Source organism: Mytilus trossulus, chromosome 2 (genome assembly GCF_036588685.1).
Source record: "Mytilus trossulus isolate FHL-02 chromosome 2, PNRI_Mtr1.1.1.hap1, whole genome shotgun sequence".
In the NCBI taxonomy this organism is placed as follows: Eukaryota; Metazoa; Mollusca; class Bivalvia; order Mytilida; family Mytilidae; genus Mytilus; species Mytilus trossulus.
In genome coordinates this window covers 45,049,428-45,069,482 of record NC_086374.1, presented here as the reverse complement: position 1 = coordinate 45,069,482, position 20,055 = coordinate 45,049,428, and the positions used below count along the sequence as shown (strand labels likewise).

The following is a 20,055-nucleotide window of genomic DNA, read 5'->3' as shown; positions in this document are numbered from 1 at the left end:
AACAGGTTACATCAGCTAAATACCTGGGATGCACTATTTCGTCAGACCTTAAATGGGGAAAACATATAAGCTCCATCTGCTCCAAAGCTAACAACACCATTAGCTTCTTAAAAAGGAATGTTAACATCTCAAACAAGTCAATTAAAGAAAAAGCATATATGTCCCTGGTCAGGCCTACTTTAGAATATGCTAGTGCAGTATGGGACCCATACCAACAAAACGACATCCACAGATTGGACATGGTGCAAAGACGGGCAGCAAGGTATGTTACTAACAGATATCACAACACCTCATCTGTTAGTAGCATGCTTGATCATCTTGAATGGCCCACCTTACAAGAACGAAGGAAACATAGCCGCTTAATAATGATGTATAAGCTTCAAAACAACTTTGTCAAAGTCGATACATCCAGTAAGCTCATATTGAATGAACGCCCTTCCAGAAATAACAATGAAAAGGCACTAAGAATACCATCATGTAAAACAACGGTACGGAAGGAGTCATTCTATCCAAGAACGATCAGAGAGTGGAACACCTTGCCCAACTCTACTGTCTCCGCCCCGAGTCCTGAATCTTTCAAGGCTCAACTTCGTCATTAGATTTAAATGACATGTTTTTAATTGCACCTGTATATATTAAATTGCACCCATTCTTTTTGTTTATTAAATTTCAAAATTATTTTTGCGCTCACTCCTAAATGTGGCAGAATAGTCAACCAGTTGACAGTGGCCGCTTACCGGAAGAAGAAGAAGAAGAAGATTGCCAACGAGCTCGAGACAACTCTCCACAAGAGACCAAATGACTCAGAAATCAACAACTATAGGTCGCTGTACAGCAATACACCTTATGGCTATTTTTCCGCCATTACTGGACATCACACATTTTCTCGTAAAATTTGACGTCACAATACAAAACAACTGATGCCACAAAGGAAAAGTGCTTGTTGTATGCGTTAAAAGGTTGAGCGGCCGGGTTGGCTGGCCGAGTAGGCAAATAGCGATAAGGTGTACGAACAAAGCCCACACCACAGTCAGCTTTAAAAAGCCCACAAATTACAATGTAAAACAATTCAAACAAGAAAACTAACAGCCTAATTTATTACAAAAAAATGAACGAAAAACAAATATGTAACACATAAACAAACCACAACCACTGAATTACAGGCTCCTGACTTTGGGGCTATTTTTTTTTTGTTTAATAGTTTCTTATCATTATTTTAATTATCAACATGATACATTTGTAAATGTGAATATATACCAGTTATTAAAATCAGGGCTTGTTCAAATAAGTATGTAATACTGATCAAGATTAAAAAGGTCGTGAAGTGAAGTTAAATGTGAACTAATAAATATTCATATTAAACTTGTGACATGAATGAAGCTCAAATTTGAACCTTGTATGCAAAATAAAAAACAATAACTGTATTATATTCATAATCATTGTACTTTTATTTCTCTTTTTAAGTAGAATGACCATCAAGGCAGAATTCAGACCCAGGTGCTTCTTTGACTTTCAAATAGGGGGGCAATCCGGTATGTATCATGTTATTGAAAAAGTGGACTGAATATTTGTCATCTAGATTTTCATTTTAAAGTCATGGCACTCGTGAGAAGAAGTTTCTGCTCAGATAGAATCTTTACTTTAGTTCCAATGGATAGTAACAAGTCTTTTAAAGCATAAAGCAGTACATTGTATTTATTATTTTTATCATTTAACTTTTTTTTAAAACAAACAAACAAAATTTTATGTGTCTATTACTATGTCCCAAAGCCATGAAAGCAGCAGACTTTCAGCTAGGATTTTTTTTTCTTGGTTAGCAGCGTAACATGATAGCATTTGGAGACACAATACTCATGAAGTTATGTTTATTTTTTCAGCTGGAAGAGTTGTGTTTGAATTGTTTTCTGATTTGTGCCCTAAAACCTGTGAAAATTTTAGAGCATTATGTACAGGTAAGACTTTTTTTTTAATCTGTGCAGTTTGTTCAAACTGTCAGGATAAAGCAATATTTGAACATGTTGAAAGTAATAACGAAAAAAGAATGAGACTTAAAAAAAAAATGTTGGGGAAAAAACTTGTAAAAATTAGTTCAAATACTATGTCCATCTGTTATGAATAAACATTTTGTTTAGTAAAAGTACTAAATGGCATCGATCTGCATTTCTCTCATTTTTGACAACAGAACAAAAAAGAAACAATTTTGTTAAATGGGTGAAACAAATCAACATAACAAAATGTCAACAGGGAGTGCAGTTGGCAGGCAATTTGGGAGAGAATCTTACATTCTAAATTATCTTATTAGAGACATTTTCGTAATTGTAGCTAGTTATTAGCAGGATGATATTGGACAAATGTTTTCTTAGTTTCATAGTTCATAGGCGATCATAGTTTTTTGTTAAAAAAAATTGAGAATAATATCAGGGATATTGAGATTTGAGACATGTTTACACATTAAACTAGAAATGAACTAGTTTAAAAATTGTGTTAAAAAGAGGGATTTGGTTTTAAGAGATCATTGGTATTTTGCTTAGAAACTGTGAGTTTCCTTGTTCACACTTGAACATGGTTAAAAATTAAAAAGTTTTCAAAAGTTATCAGAACATTACAGGAAAATTTATATATCTTTGGTGAGTTCTGGTATGGTATAGATTTTTAATGCAAATAGATTATTTAACTACTATAATAATCATGCTAATAGCAAAGTTTTTTTTCAGGAGAAAAAGGAATAAGTCAGAAAAGTGAAATTCCCCTCCACTATAAAGGATCCCCCATCCATCGTATAGTAAAAGACTTTATGGTACAAGGTGGAGATTTCACAAAAGGTAAATATGGTGAAGTATAAGAATAAGAAGATGTGGTATGATTGCCTATGAGACTGATATTGCATACAAGAATTTTATTTCTGTTCTCATTATTGATAGGATCATGATTGATATCTGAGGAATATTGAATTTCAAGTCATTAAAAATTCTTTTGTAGGAAATGTTATGTAGTTTTTACAAAACTATGTCAGAAATGAAGGATATTATTTTTATGATAAGACATAGGAACTTGTTTAAAGCCACCTGAATATTATGCATTCTGCAAGATTGGATTAATGAAAAATTGTGGTACATGATACATGTATATCTGTTTATTTCAGGAGTTATGGTTTGTAATATATATTTGAATATAAACTGTAGGAAAGTGTATAATTTTTTTAATGGTTTGACATTTTCTATTACAGGCGATGGGACAGGGGGAGAATCAATCTATGGAGGGGTATTTCCAGGTAAGACATTGAAAATACATGTACAGTGTAACCTGCCTAATCCAACCCCTGAGTATTCCATGGTCCTGCTTTATCCAGCACATTTTCCTGGTCCCAAATATGCCTATCCTTGGACCTTGTAGAGTAAACCGGAGTATTCTAACAACCTGGTTGATCCAAAAAAAATTACAATCCCCCAGTGTGTCGGTTAACACAGGTTACACTGTACATGCATTAGGAGTACCAAGAAGTATCAACACAAACTTATACAAGAGATAGTCTTAAAAACGAATTTTGTAATGGCTTACATTACAAAATTAATATACAAATAATTGGGATAAAAGAATTGCTATAGTATTTAGAATTGAATAAAAAGATTAGGTCAGGGGCTTTGAGTCAGGGTAGGTTGGGAAACAGGAAACAGACATATATTATTTTTTTGGCCTTGCGTGTTCACGATGGGAAATAAAAAATATGAGAAGCTCATTCTTGTAACATTTACTTACAGTCTTGAATTACATTTCAGGAGGAATCTATAAATTTGTTGAACCTAATAATGGAAGGTTTTGAAATTTGGAAATAAGCTTCTTCAACTTCAAGATTAAGAAAAAGTGTCTGAAGAAAAAACATACTAACAACACTACACTATTTTAACAACAACAGCAATAGCAGGCAAGACACTGTTCTGCAAAACCATTTACAATTTTTTAATGTGGTATTTAATGACATAGGGTCATTTAAAACTTATTTAGTCATTTTGACAATACTTGAAATAGAATTTTAACAACTTCCTTTGGCATTTTATCAGACCAATTGACTTCAGATGTGAACATCATCTGAATCCATACTATAGCGTGTTGTCTGTATTTTACATTATGAAAGCCAGTGGCCGTGTATCCACAACTGTTGTATTCAGCTTGCTTAGACATAACACTTACAAAATTACAGTTTTGTTTTAATGAAATTTCTCAGAAGTTAAGAGAAAAAACTCTTTGCCATGTAAACTTAAGTTGTTATTTCAAATAAATTTTGAGGGAGGCATCTCCTAACTCATAAAATTGAAATATTGCATGACCCACAATGTGTAATTTAAAAAAACAATGTGACTTTATGTGAAGATAATGAAAAATGCATTACAGAAAATGCATTGATTCTTTGGTCAGAGGCTTAAGTCTTAAAAGATGTATGCTTGCTGTTCTGTGGGAGCCAACTCAGCCAAGGCTCAGTGTTGAAGACTGTACTTTTACCTTTAATGGTTTACTTTTACAAATTGTGTCTTGGATGAGAGAGTTGCCTCATTGGCACTCATACCACATCTTCTTATATCTACTTCTTTTTTCTTTTGTAGATGAGAATTTATCACTTAAACATGATAAGGAGTTTCTTCTTTCCATGGCCAATCGTGGAAAGGACACGAATGGTTCTCAGTTCTTTATGTACGTAAGGTGGACAAGGGAGTTAACTCTCAATGTCTACATTTAACTATAGTTTACTTAATACTGAAATGTATGGTGTTTTTTTGCAGATCTTAACTGCTTTTCAATTATCTTAGCTTTATTCTGCTTATTGATTGAATGAAGAACACAAGTTTTTTATTACATTATACCAATGAGAAAAATTATTGCTTGATGACTAAAACAGTTGAATTGTTCTGAAGATCATGAAAAATGCAGATTTATATTTATTAAAAATATATTTAAGTACTTTTATGTCCGAAAACTATGGAACATGAATCAGTTATAAGGAAATGAAGAAATTGTAAGGAACATGAATAAGTTGTGAGGAACATGCCTAAGTTGTAAGGAACATGAATAAGTTGAAAAGAACATGTCAGATTAAGTTGGAAGGAACATGAATATGATGTAATTAATACTTTTTGATTTTAGTAGCAGTAGTTATGTTACCTTGCGAGAGAAATTTGAAATTGGATCAAAGGAGTTTTAATTATAATCCAACATAATGTACATGAACTTCATTTACAAGATGATTTTGTTGAAAAAGCTTAGAACACATGTAATTGTTTCAGTGCGAAGAAAAAATCATATGTGTAGTCAGAAAATGAGTTGATAAATTTTATTTCAGAATATGAATATCACTTCATACTTTTGTTACTGCAGCACGAAGTGTAAAATAAGCAACAGACAACCACTAAAACATTGACAAAGTGCTCACACATACTAAAAGCTTTCACATGTACAGAAAAATAAAATAGAGAAGTTAGTAGCTTTTGCCTTGATGGCCATCAAAATTCTTAAATGGTGTATATGTCTTCATTTTCAGATGTTTTAAGTATTTCCTATTTTATGTTTTAATCTGATTCTATGCAATATTTATCATTCTATACAGAATCTGATTGACAGCTGTATGGACCAATAAAAAGTCAGGTAACATTACTAAAGTCTGAGTAGATCTTGTCTACGAAAGGCTTTTACGGCACATGTACTTAATTTAAGATAGTATGAAATATTTGAAACTGTTTATAACCTGAGCTGTTTTAGATTTTGAGAATGAATTTTGTCCCTTGTGAATTTGATAAAAAAAATATGTTATTCTGCATTTAAAAATGTTGTGAACAAAATATATAAGACCAGACATGTTTAAATAGATAAAGGCTCCAAAAAGGTGCCTTTAATGGATTTTAATGAATATGTTTACATTTGTTTTTATTTTAAAAGACAATTATCAGAAGGCTGAATTTTTAATAGCCTTGTTTTATTTGCATTGGTTTAAATAACAATTTTATGTGTAGAATATACATGTAAGATAATATAGGGTTATTGCATGAATATTGGAGAAGATTGTCCCGAGTAGAATTTTATATTGTACGAGCTTGTGAGTGAAATATATGTTCTACGAGGGACAATATTCATGCAATAACCCTTTTATTGTATAGCAATATAATATTTGAAAATTGGTTTAAACTGAGATTTCGTCGTTGATGACGTCATGTATTATGAAGATATATTGCACTAGTGCAATATTGGAATTTATTACACGCTAACTTTTGGTTACTTTCTGTAGGAAATATTATATTGCTATGCAGTAATATTTGTTCCTGTAATACATGGATAAATATTATCGGTTGATGTATGAATACATCAGTCTAAATCAGCTCATCAATCTAAGATCCTTTTTTGCAGTTAAAAATAATTTTACTGGATATTCCAAACATAAGAACTGACCATTCTAAATACTATAGATATTTTATGGTTGAAATGAGATTTAAGTTAGAAATACTAATTTGTTGTCTTTTTTTTTTCCTTTTATTTTTTGTGTTCTAATATGATTTATTTCAGATAGATGACCCAGCAGAAGAGCCAGTCCATTTTGTTGTAACTTTTATTTAAGATAGTGTATTTTCAAAATTCAAACATGATTTTCTTTCTTTTTCATATTATCCTTTTCTTCCCCACAAATAGAACAACAAAGCCAGCTCCACATTTAAATGGGTATGTTATTGTTATTTGATACATTCAGGAGGATTATATTTCTGGAATTTTATGTACTATCCAGTCAGAGCTATGCAATTTGTTTTGACACAAAATAATTGAAAATTCTGTGATTTCCAAATTGTATCAAATAGCACACAAATACTGGTATAAGACAATTATATCAGGCAAAATACAATTTGATAGCTACACCCACGATCAAAATTTACTAAACCAAGTTTTTTCTTTATTGCTGTCTTCTTCTACAAATTTTAGAAATAAAATTGAAGCTAGGCAAAGGAATGGTATATTGTGTCCTTGGTTTATAACAAGAAAATATTTAGGGAGGGGGTCTGGAATTTTTTCTTTTCTTTTTTTTATAAATTCAGTTCGACTTTGTAGCTCACCTAGCCTAAAAGGCCATGTGAGCTTTTCTCATCACTTGGCGTCCGACGTCGTCGTCTGTCGTCGTTAACAATTTTTCAAACATCTTCTCCTCTGAAACTACTGAATGGATTTGGATGAAACTTAGCATGATTGTTCCTTAGAGTATCCTGCACAAAGTGAGAGCTTCGATTTTTGATCCGTCAAAAAACATGGCCGCCGTTACTTAAAATAGAACATAGGGGTCAAATGCAGTTTTTGGCTTATATCTCAAAAACGAAAGCATTTAGAGCAAATCTGACATAGGGTAAAATGTTCATTAGGTCAAGATCTATCAGCACTGAAATTTTCAGATGAATCAAACAAACCATTGTTGGGTTGCTGCCACTTAATTGGTAATTTTAAGGAAATTTTGCAGTTTTTGGTCATTATCTCGAATATTATTATAGATAAAGATAAACTGTAAACAGCAAAAATGATCAGCAAAGTAAGATCTACAAATAAGTTCTATGACCAAAATTGTCAATTGACCCCTTAGTGGGTTATTGTCCTTTAATGACAATTTTTCACAATTTGTTCATCATATTTGCTAACTTTAAAAAATCTTCTCCTCTGAAACTACTGAATGGATTTGGATGAAACTTAGCATGATTGTTCCTTAGATTATCCTGCACAAAGTGTGTGCTTCGATTTTTGATCCATCAAAAAACATGGCCGCCGTTACTTAAAATAGAACATAGGGGTCAAATGCAGTTTTTGGCTTATATCTCAAAAATGAAAGCATTTAGAGCAAATCTGAGATGGGTTAAAAGTATTCATTGGGTCAATATCTATCAGACCTGAAATCTTCAGATGAATCAAACAACCCATTGTTGGGTTGCTGCCACTTAATTGGTAATTTTAAGGAAATTTTGCAGTTTTTGGTCATTATCTTGAATATTATTATAGATACAGATAAACTGTTAAAAGAAAAATGTTAAGCAAAGTAAGATCTACAAATAAGTTCATTTGACCAAAATTGTCAATTGACCTCTTAAGGAGTTATTGCCCTTTAAAGACTTTTTTCACAATTTGTTCATCATGTTGACCTACTTTTAAAAATCTTCTTATTTGAAACTGCTGTATCAATTTCAGCCAAACTTAGGCTAAATGAGTTTCAGAGTTTCAGAGTATCTAGTATAAATTTCATATTTCATTTCCTTGTATGTCAAGAAACATAGCTCCTATGGCTAAAATAGAACATAGGAGAAAATGATTTTTTTTTGCTTTTGAAGAAAATAGGACGATTCAAAGAACATTTAAATAAATTGAAAAGCCAAAATAATCATTGATGAGAGATTAAACCAAAAAAATTCAGGTGAGCGATTCAGGCTCTTGAGAGCCTCTTGTTTCATTTCCTTATGCCATGTATGCTTTGGAAACATTTTTGATGGTGTTGCTCCCTATTAAATCATATAATTCTTAAAGTAAGTTTACATGTATCTGGATTTATTTTATTGTGAAATAGTTTATTTTCAATATCTTTTTTGCTTCATCAAATCAAATGGCTTCCTTTCAAACATGGATTTTAGATCCTCTACAAATCATAAAAGTTCCATATTAGGCCACACCAATTTAATTTCTTGTTCTACGGATTTTTGGACTTCAAAAATTGGGGCGAGCGAGCGATTTGAAAATTTAATAAAAAAATATTTAATTTGCAAATTTTTGAGGCGAAGCTTAAAAAATAAAGGCGAGCGATTATAAATTTTTTTTGTAAATATAAAATAGTAGGTTTTGACTATATTAAAACTTGATTTATCACTTGTACCTTGACATTTCTTTAATTTATGAAATATTTTTTCCCTGTTCAACAAGAAATAATTGAATAATTAAATTTGGTCTATGTATGTGTGACTGACAATGAGACAATTCTCCATCCAAGTCATAATTATGTTCAGAACAACCCCTTAATGTAATGAATATCCCTTTTATGAGGGGTCATATAAGTTATAATCTATTTTTTTTGTAAAAACACTTCAAGTACAAAAGGGCTAATATTTTCCCAAGGAACTAAAATATTTGGTATTAAATGGTCGAAACATGTCCAAGAATTTTGTAATATTCCTGGACTTTAACCTTGTTAACACCTTTACTTTAACAGTTTAATATTATTCAAAATAAAAAATGTAAGTGGTCCCATCCCTCTTTTAGAAAAGTGGTTTAAAATATGATGTATTTCTCCTCTTTTTTAGTAAAATATTCTAAGTTGTCAAAGGTTTTGTATAGTAGCACTATTCAAATCCTTAGTATTTCTATTTTCTTTTCTACATCAGTAAACATGGTAAAATGACCCCTTCAGGGCCCTTGTCTGAGGGAGGGTTGTTCCCAACCTGATAATAACAAACATAGGTCAAAGTACGGCCTTTTACACAGAGCTTTGGTCCACACCAACCAGCAACCTATAAGGGACCACAACTTAGTATTGTACACAATTGGAACAGGAAAACCAACGATCAAATTTATATTTCCAAACGGGAAAATACCAATGAACCACATCAACAAACGATAACGGCTGAACAACAGGTCCCTGAATAAACCTGGACAGGTGCACAAACCTGCAGCGGGTATGACCGTCACCATACATTATAATTGCAGTTGAAGGCAAATCCTTCAGAAGTTCTTTGTACTTTATTTTAACAACGAACATTTTGTTATAGGGAATATAAGTTAGGGGGAAAGAAACCAACGTTTTGTTCTGTACTGGTATTTCCGGTTATATATTTATATCGGAGCACTCCCAGGTGAAATAAATTGGTTTCATGCTGAAACAAATATTCTCGCAGATATTTACAGTGTTGTTGGGTACTGATAGGTTTAAAATCGTTATTTAAAGGCTAGACTGTGATTTTATAAACAAATGTTGAGATCTTTTTATAATATTTACAAAAAAATGGTGCAGGAAATGGACATGATTTCATTTCCGGATGCGGGAAGCGGGAAAATAATAAAAATAAAAAAATTCTGTTTTGAAAAAAATAGGTGCGGGCGGGTCCGTCGAACAAGGAATCAAATTGGTGTGGCCTTATATGACTGCAATCAAAATAATTCTATCATTTCATGCTCTGTGCTCATTTCAACATAGGTATGCATAAAATTTGTCTTTGCTTCAAATTCAAATGGAAATACAGCAAATTAAACAGAGAAGGGATTCAAGCTACATGTACATGTATATAAAGGTTATGTGTTTTTATTTTGTAGAGTGCATGTCATATTTGGTCATGTTATATTTGGCCAAGAGCTTGTGATGCAAATAGAAAATTTAGAAACTGACAGTGCTAAAAGTTGTCCTATAAAAGAGGTTAAAGTGGAAAATTGTGGGGAATTGGTTCCACAGATGAAGTCCAAAGGTATGATTAAGCTCTACTTAATAGAACTTTTGTTGTATGTCATGTTTTAGTCACTTTTGTTAGTGGTTTGAATTTAAGAAGATTTTAGTTTGTGTGCATGGAAACTTACTAAGCAAAATTATATTATATTACTGGAAATGATTTTAGAAAACTGAAGACATTAGATGTCAAAATTATTGTTATATATAGACAAGAAAATATTTTGGCAGTATACTGTAACTTTTGTGTTGGGACTAGAACAGTGGATAGATATTTTATCTGATTTGATACTGCCTAATACTTTTTTTTATTAGGAACAATTTATTTACTTGATGAATAATCAAATTTAGAATGGAACCTAGACACAAATATGGGACCTATTAAATTCTATAATAATCCTAGAGGTAAAAACTAGCAGTTAACCTGTTAATAAAACTTTTTGTTAAAAAATGAATTACAGGTAAGAAGAGGAAGAAGGTTTCAGAATCTGAGTCTGCTAAATCATCAGAAGAGGAATCTGCTAGTGAAGATGACAAAAAGAAAAAGAAGAAAAAACATAAGAAAGAATCAAAAAAGAAGAAGAAAGAAAAGAAAAAGAAAAGGGATAAAAGTCCAAGGTATGATATACTTTCATGTTTTTCCTGCATATTGATAGCTCACTAAGAGTAAAAGGTCAGTGTGAGGTTTTATCCTTTTGCAGCTATCTTTTTACATGATAAGCAGGAAATTAGTTTATATTTATAAAATGATTGCTTTCAAATAACTATATAATTATACAATACTTTATTGTAGTTTTAACATGGGTAGGCATTATTTTCGTGATTATTTTTGCCCCAGCAATAGTGAGTGATTGGTTGATTTTTGAGTCTGAGTACAAAAATCATGCTCGAAAGTTTTATGACCGCAAGGCCAGGAACACATTAATTTCTGAATAAGGTTAAAATACAAATAATGTTCTCCAGTTGAATTTTGGTTTTCAGCTGTATTTAAAAATTGTGATGGCATATTTGTAAATAATTGTATTATTAGAATTTATATGTTATGTTATCTTTGTTATGATTGACTTTTTTTAACCACCTGGCTTTACTATTAGATTGTAAAAGGGATAATGTATTTGTATATTTTTTAAATTGAATAACATATATTGGTTTTATCTTTATGTGATGCAGCAGTGAAGATGGGAAAGAGACTAAAGAAGAGATAACCACTGTCTTTGGTGAAATTAGACCTGAAGAAATCCCAGAAGTCCCTCAATCAAAGTTTCTTGATAGAGGGGGTCCACAACCTGCAGGAGACAGGTAAATTGATAGAGGGGGTCCACAACCTGCAGGAGACAGGTAAATTGTTAGAGGGGGTCCACAACCTGCAGGAGACAGGTAAATTGTTAGAGGGGGTCCACAACCTGCAGGAGACAGGTAAATTGTTAGAGGGGGTCCACAACCTGCAGGAGACAGGTAAATTGATAGAGGGGGTCCACAACCTGCAGGAGACAGGTAAATTGATAGAGGGGGTCCACAACCTGCAGGAGACAGGTAAATTGATAGAGGGGGTCCACAACCTGCAGGAGACAGGTAAATTGTTAGAGGGGGTCCACAACCTGCAGGAGACAGGTAAATTGTTAGAGGGGGTCCACAACCTGCAGGAGACAGGTAAATTGATAGAGGGGGTCCACAACCTGCAGGAGACAGGTAAATTGTTAGAGGGGTCCACAACCTGCAGGAGACAGGTAAATTGATAGAGGGGGTCCACAACCTGCAGGAGACAGGTAAATTGATAGAGGGGGTCCACAACCTGCAGGAGACAGGTAAATTGTCAAGTACAATTAAACGGATAGAAGCATAGTTTGTAGTTTAGAATTTTTTAGGTCTTGTATGGAGGTCTTTTAATTTCTTCTTAAACGATTAAAAGAAATAAGAGGACAGTAAAGTAAGCTCCAAATTAAATACTTAGATGCTGCTACCTTGTTCTATGTCTACTCTTTCATTGATTGACAAACCTTCCAACCAATGAATGGGTTTTAAATTGTCCTGTTTAAGAGTTGTGAATGTATTCAACTAAGAGGAGAAGTAAAGATATGACATCAACATTACACTCCATATTTGAGTAAAAAAGTGGTAGCAGATCACTGACATCCAATGAAGAGGATTTTGACAGCTACATAAAGAGGTTTCAAGAACAAATTGAATTTAAGCCTACTTCATCTTTCCCCTTTAATCTAAATAATTTAAACATGTAAAAAGCAGTTGTTTCAGAAGATTCACATTTAAGGTTTTCATCCAATGAAATTTCTTCATTTAAACATTATTAGATAGTACAAGGCTTGACAGTATCTTTTTGATTACTACAACAATAATATTTTAAGTTGAGCATCATTATCTTAAATACATTTCATCCATTTTAAAACCTTCATTTTATAATATCAAAAAAAGAAAGAATGAAAATTATTATATCCCATACCCAAATGGTGATCCAATAGTGAAAATGCAAATTTTCTTGTTTTTAAAATTACTGAAAACTTTTGTACATCCATTTGACATAACTGATTTATAATATGAAATTTAACTTTTAGGGAAAGGTCTCCACCAAGATTTGGTAACAGAAGGAATATAGAGAGATTGCCCTACGGTAATAGGACACAGTATGACCAGAAAGGCCGAAAAATTAAAGGCAGAGGCACTATTGTAAGAAAATATTCGGACCAGTTAATTTTATGCAAATTTTAATATTGATTAATGAAAAATAAAATAAAAATTCATGTTCTTTCTATTGCACGATGATGGAAGCAGATTTATGACTAATATGATAAGGAGACAGACACACAACCACAAAAAAAATAATCCTGAGGTCTTCAATCTTCAATTCTTGATTTTCTTGTTTATAACTTTTATCTCCCTTTAGGACAAACACATTATTTACTGTTTTATCTTTATTGCATAAGAAACCCGCATGAAAATATCCCTCTCTACAATAAATATTTCTTTCTTTCAGAGATACGGGGGAGATAGGAGTAGAAGTGAGACTCCACCACACTGGAAACAGGCCATGGAACGTAATGCTCCTGTCAGTACCATGGGGGATGCTGAGGATGGTGATCAAGATAGATGGGTTAGAGGTGATCGATTACAGCAAAGACAACCTCCACCGGAAAGACAGGGAGGAAGACGACAAGGCTTTGTCCGCGATGATAGGTAAAACCATTTTATGATTTGATAGCACATTGATATCAAACACGCATAAATAATATGTGAGCTGAATAAAAAAAAATTGAACTATTTGGGAGTTAAAAGGCATTGCAGGAAATAGATTAAATTGTATTTGGATGCATTTTATGCTTAAGAATTGTAAAAAAAAATCCAAGATTTTGAATTACATAAAAAAAGAATTTCCACAAAAGCATATATGTTTGAACTTCTAAAGAGTTTTTTTTTTTTGGCCTTATTCAATGGATACCAATTTATGTGGATTTGAAAGGTACGGATAAACCATGAAATTATACTTTCAATGAATAACAAATTTTCTATAGGCTTGTATGCAGACCTAGACAAAACCACAAAATTAAATATCCATGAACATACAAGTTCTCCGTTTTCCACGAAAATAAATGAACCCACAGTAGGTAAACAATGATAATTGATCTCAAGTTGATTTGAGGAAACTTTTTATTGTTTATATAGGTGCAAATAAAAAAGATGATCAATATCAAAATTGTTTTTAGGGAAGAGAGACGTCCAGAGAGGATGACAGGTCGTGTTGAACGTGTTCATAGCAGAAGAACGAGATCCAAAAGTTTGGAGCCTGCTGATAAGCGTTTGTCCATAGCAGCCAGACTTCAGCAACATGCTGGTTATGAAGCTATAAAACCATCATCTGATGTGTATGTATATAAATGTCTTACCTTTTATTACAAGTGTTGTCATACTCTAAGTAAATATTTTACCAGCACTTAAAAAAGACAATCAAAGAATATACCAGATGTATGATTTTGTATGTCAGATGCATATTTCGTCTACTAGAAGCTCAAATAAAAAAAAAAGTATGTTGTTGAATAGCAGTTTAAGAATGCCATTTTGTTACCCAGTTAAGAAGGGTCTATGTCATTGCTTTAGGTTTTAAGATGGTGCAGAATTGTTTATTGAAGGTATAATAATGCTATTTAGATGGATGAATAACTTGTCCAAGGTATTTTTTTTCAATACAACCATCTTTTGACCTGAAATTTTCTCTTTAATGGGGGAAAAATCAACACAGTTCTGAAAATTAAGAGTTGTTAAGATTTAGAAATAACGATGTGGTATGTTTGCAAATGAGTTTAACAGCAATATACAGAGAGGTATTTATTGTTTAAGATTTACATATAGCAAGACAACCTTGAGTTATAGATACCTAAATTTGTTAAATAGAAAAAAAAGCAAAATTCAAGTTATTTCTTCTATAACTTAGAAGTAAATATTACAGGTTTTAGTTTCTATATTTGGTATTCATATTGTTTATTTTATGAACAGTCAGGGTCTCAAAATTACAAGAATTAATAATCTGCTCAGAAAAATTTTAAAAGATGAAATAGCAATTAGCTATAAATATGTTGTTGATTTTTTTATTTACAGGGAAGATGAAGATGGAGGCAAAAAAAAGAAAAAGGAAAAAAGGTATGAACTGGATGATATTTTATGCTTATAATTGATATGTTGATGTTTTGGTTTTAGGGATAATGTTTTCGGAGCTTTGCCTGAATTAGTTTTATGCATATTTGATCAGAAAGTTTATTTTGTAGAAGCATACTGATTACTACTGTAAATTCAGAAATTTTTGCGTGCATTTATAATTGCGATTTTGTCTTTTGAGACAAAAAAGATTTTATTTTTTGCGATGTTCAGAAAAATCCTGTGGTTCATATAAAAAAATCCAAAATGCAAGTTTTAATTTTTGAGATCATAATCAGGTTGTAGTTGTCTCAATAATTAAAGTATTGTCATTGAAATATGAATACAATATCAAAAGAAAAACTTGTTTTATTTTCTCAACATTTCTTTTGGTAGAAAAAAAGAAAAGAAAGATAAGAAGCAGAAGAAACAAGAGCGAAAAATGTCAGAAAGTGACGAGGAAGAAACATCTAGAAAACAAGTTAGACGTCAACGTGACAGTTCTCCATCAGAAGGAGAAATAATCTCATCACCAGAAAGAGAAAGGAAGTCCAAATATTCAGATAGAAAAGATAGATATAGTCCAAGTCCTGACAGAAATCGTCAGCTTAACAGATCAAGACAAAGAAGGTACTTGTATTTCAAATGCAATCTATAAACAAGTATTTGTAAATTAAGTTCTATACTGTTATTTTAGGTTTACATCTATTACAACTGATTTTCATGTTAAATAATTTCCAATGATTTGTTAAACATGTTAAAGTTCAATGGCTATGCCTGATTGTCCTAAATACATGTATACATGAAATACTTGCATCTGGACCTTAAGCAAACATGTATCAATCAATATTTACATTGAATTTCAATAGGTGCCTATAAAACAATTTTAACATTCTGATTACTTGAAGAAATTATGTTTTTCTAATTATAAAAAAATTATAAAAAAAATCCTGTCAATATGCACTTTGTTCCATGGGGTATATAATTTGACCTGTGCCTCTTACCGTCTATCTGTCCATCTATCAGTCCTGTTCCTGTCATAACTACTTGGAAATCACACAGCAGAATTTCTGTAGAAAATAAGAAGATATGCATATTAACAGGAACATTTTATTAATTTTTTTTCTAGTAGTTAAGCCACAACAGAATTTTATGTAACTTTCAAAATGATAAAGACACAATATGTAGATGTGCATATCTTTATTTTTACAAAACTTTCTAGGTCTCCTTCTGAAGAAAACAGAAGAAATGAAAAGAGAAAATTTAGGAGTGAGAAGAAAGGTCGAAGTTCAGATGAATCTAGATCACCAGAACCTTCATCAAGGTCAAGGCGACGACATTCAGAATCTGATTCTGACTCTGATTCAAAATCCAGGACCAAGAGAGATGGTGATAGAAGAAGGACGAGATCATCATCATCATCTAGGTCAAGGTCAAGATCTAGAGACAGATCTAGCAGATCAAGATCAAGAGGTAGAAGAGATAGACCAAAAGTACAGCCAGCTCAAAGGTATCACAGGACATATTCTAGTCTTATTTCAATAATTGTGTTTAATCTATCAACTTTATCCACAAATCAAGTATATACAGACACATTACATAAAATGTTCATTTGCAAGATAAATAGACATGATGATATGTCAACCTGTGGCAAAAATCAAATGAAAGTCAAGTTTATCTTCGGATGCATAAATTTTAAAAGCACAAATTAAATGTTTGTACATATTGTGTATAAAATTTTAGTTGAGGCTGTTTAAGCACTGAATAGTTTTGTGTTTTGTCTAAATTTAAATTTTATTTACAAGGTTTAGGTAATAAATTTTTGAACGAATTAATATTTCATCTGCAGACCAGTGAAACTGAAATCTGATAGTCCTCCTCCCACACACTGGAAACCAGGACAAAAACCATGGAAATCTAAGGAGCCTGAAAGACCAGTCTTCACACAGTATGTATTGCATTTAATATTATCAATCGTTTTAAAAATAGAAGACATAAAAAATAACACACAGATACATGTAAACAACAAAGTAATATTCATATACCATAAAAAATCTCAGTCAGATTGTTTGTCATCATGCCTCATACTACTTCAAAATCACAATGAGAAGTGTAGAAACTTAAAAGAGAAGTACAGTCACATGTCATAATGTTAGGTTTAAACAATGATATGTTTTGTCATTTGTATCTTATTGATTTAATACTTTTCATATTGAAAAAATCCAATCTTATTTCTTTAATAGCTATAAAGAACAATTTATGAAAAATAAACAATCTTATACAATAAATTCATCAATTATGTTTACATGAATTGTAATATAGCGAATGTTTTATTCTTTCTCAAAATCTTATCATTCACTATTTTAGGCCATCAGATTTGGTTCTTGTCTGCAGGAAAAGAATTATGTTTTTTGTTGCAAAGAAGACCTTGTTGAAAATATGCATCACATTTCTCTCAGCATTGCCTTTTATTAAATACCTACCATAATTTATTTTCAGACAAATTTTAAATCAAGGCCACAAACCTCACTCTGATGTTACAAGGGAGCAAAAGTCAGAGGTCAATGGATTCAGAAAGCCATCCACTGAGAGACGCTCAAGGTCAAGGTCAGCTAGTCCTCAAAGGGATGTTAGAAGAAGTGGTCATGTTGAAGGGAAATCCCCAGGTCAAAAAGAAAGTAAAATCCAGTATGATTTGGCAACAACTGAAGCTCCTATAAAAGCTAGTCCTCTTAGGGTACCAGATAAAAATATATCACCAGAAAAGAAAAAGGTGTCTAGATCAAGATCATCCAGCAGCTCAAGTTCAAAGTCAGGCTCTGGAAGATCAAGGTCGAGATCAAAGTCATATTCAAGTGATTCCAGCTCTGCTAGTTCCAAAAACAAGAAGAAACCAACAAGGAAAGTTGAGGTATATACACATTCCTTTTTAAAGCAGACCTATACTTAGGTTGTGTTGACTTTATAAGTGTTTATGATAAGCAATCATTGATTCATTAAGCCTACTCTGATGTAAAAAAAATCCTATATTTATGAACATAGTATAAATGGTAATAATATTTTCAGTAGATAGGGAATAATTAGATATAAGAAGATGTGATATGATTTCCCATGTCAGAGACAATTCTCCATCCAAGTAACAATTTTAAAGTGCACAAAAAAGAAATTTTAATTTTTACTTAACATGAAACATTATTAACCTAGATTGAATTAAATAAATATCAGCACTTAGCTTTTAACTTTTCGTACTTCATTTATTATGACGTCTATTCATTTAATTATTAAAGATAGTGCACATAGGAAATAGTGTCTATGGACACATGTTCTTTTTAAAGTTTAATATTTGAATGTTATATTATGTAGATTATATTGTTGTATGCAAAATTTTAGAAAATGATAGAATTCATCCATGTACATGCCTCACACAATTAAGACTAAGGATATGATTGTATTGTAGGAGAAAATAAAGTGGCAGCCCCCTCCAGATCCTGAGGACCATTTCAAAGAAGAAGAGTATCACAGATCTGTACATATCCAGGTATTGACTACAGAAATTAGTTCATTATTTATTATATAAATAACACATAGCTGAGAGGGTGATAGAGCAGATTGGTACCCCGAGAAAACATTGTCAACCGCGGCGAAGCCAAGGTTGACAATGCCTTTTCGAGGGGTTCCAATCTGCTCTATCACCCTCTCAGCTATGTGTTATTTAATTTATTATACTGAATGTCCTATCATTATTGGCTTTTACAGATTACTTTTATTTTAAAAGTATTTTCTATGACGTCACGTTCATAACAACGTTACGGGCATTAGAAAAAAACAACAAAAGTCAAGCAAGATTCATTGTTCTTTGAATTATCGATTTCTGATTGGTCTAGACGAGAGGGTAACATTCAAAAAAAATGTCACCCGCTCAGCTATGTGATAGAGTAAATTGACACCCTCGGCTTAGCCAATCAAAATATGGCATTTTAACGTGAAGTATAATAAATCAAGTTATCACATTTGTTAGTAGTGTTCAGGCTCTAACATATATAAATGCAGGGGAGGGTGTGGTTGGTTGCATTTTCCTTAAGTTCCTGCCATCCGAACAATTGGTTTATATCTGGAACTGCCCTTACCATTTCTTTTTAAAAGATTGCAGCTTTTGCTGGAACCTATTAGTAGGTTATAATTTTATACTTATTCAGTATACCTACAAATTTGTTCTTTTTTAATTTATTTATTGTGAACTAGGGTACTGTTAAAAGTTGAGTTTTTTCCCTCTTTAATTTCATCATATTAAAAGACTACAGGTATTTAATTATTTAAAGAATGACTGTAATGTTTTTTCTGTCTATATAGAAAGAACATAAAAAATGTGCACACTGAATAACGTGTGTAGCATTTTTTATGTTATTTTGTATAGACAGATAAAATATGACAGTTATTTTTTATAATTTAATTCTAAATTCCCATTTGAACCGAAGAAAACCATGAAAAAATGTTGATGACATCATGGTCACATGACTAAATTATGTCTATGGGCTGATAAACTAAACAATGTCACCCAATATGAAGACATGCCACATCTGAAATTAAATTGTACTGAGATAAAACAAAATATATTCAAAGAAAGTTGCATTATGTGTAAGAAGTTGTTTTGTTAATGAGGTATTTAAAAAAGCTAGTTACAACTTAAAAAATGTAGAAGAAAACTAAAAATTCAAACCTATTATAAATTTCTGAAGACTATAATTTTGATGTCTGCATTAAGCATAATCAATCACGGTGACCTATCATTTTTAGCCAGATTTTTGTGACAAAAATGTCGGTTATTAAATTGGGGATGCTCGGAGGGCGGGCGGCATTCAAATGTTGTCCGTGCATTAACTCATGAACCGTTAAACCAAAGCTTTTAAAATTTTAATATGTTGTTACTGACAACTAAATGAAGGTCAAGTTCAATAATGGCCATTTTGACTTTTACCGTTCAGGAG

The 20,055-nt window shown here is 31.9% G+C and overlaps 1 protein-coding gene across 8 annotated transcripts in view; it reads left to right on the top strand.

Moving 5' to 3' along the window:
• The window catches only part of LOC134707346 (serine/arginine repetitive matrix protein 1-like), a 29,892-nt gene that overhangs the window by 2,546 nt on the left and 7,291 nt on the right, over positions 1 to 20,055 (top strand). For 3 of the 8 annotated variants that reach the window (XM_063567045.1, XM_063567042.1, XM_063567040.1), the window contains exons 2-19: positions 1,465 to 1,532; positions 1,878 to 1,952; positions 2,715 to 2,822; positions 3,227 to 3,271; positions 4,599 to 4,686; positions 6,670 to 6,699; positions 10,303 to 10,451; positions 10,891 to 11,047; positions 11,600 to 11,728; positions 13,000 to 13,111; positions 13,419 to 13,618; positions 14,146 to 14,304; positions 15,035 to 15,076; positions 15,467 to 15,700; positions 16,293 to 16,580; positions 16,920 to 17,018; positions 17,570 to 17,981; positions 18,528 to 18,608. In XM_063567045.1, the coding sequence (XP_063423115.1) occupies positions 1,469 to 1,532; positions 1,878 to 1,952; positions 2,715 to 2,822; positions 3,227 to 3,271; positions 4,599 to 4,686; positions 6,670 to 6,699; positions 10,303 to 10,451; positions 10,891 to 11,047; positions 11,600 to 11,728; positions 13,000 to 13,111; positions 13,419 to 13,618; positions 14,146 to 14,304; positions 15,035 to 15,076; positions 15,467 to 15,700; positions 16,293 to 16,580; positions 16,920 to 17,018; positions 17,570 to 17,981; positions 18,528 to 18,608 (2,472 nt within the window). In that variant the 5' untranslated portion in view covers positions 1,465 to 1,468. Of the gene's footprint in view, positions 1 to 1,464; positions 1,533 to 1,877; positions 1,953 to 2,714; positions 2,823 to 3,226; positions 3,272 to 4,598; positions 4,687 to 5,596; positions 5,635 to 6,669; positions 6,700 to 10,302; positions 10,452 to 10,890; positions 11,048 to 11,599; positions 11,729 to 12,999; positions 13,112 to 13,418; positions 13,619 to 14,145; positions 14,305 to 15,034; positions 15,077 to 15,466; positions 15,701 to 16,292; positions 16,581 to 16,919; positions 17,019 to 17,569; positions 17,982 to 18,527; positions 18,609 to 20,055 lie in introns of those variants that run through there. The other 5 variants (XM_063567046.1, XM_063567043.1, XM_063567044.1 and 2 more) reach the window with 3 other exon arrangements.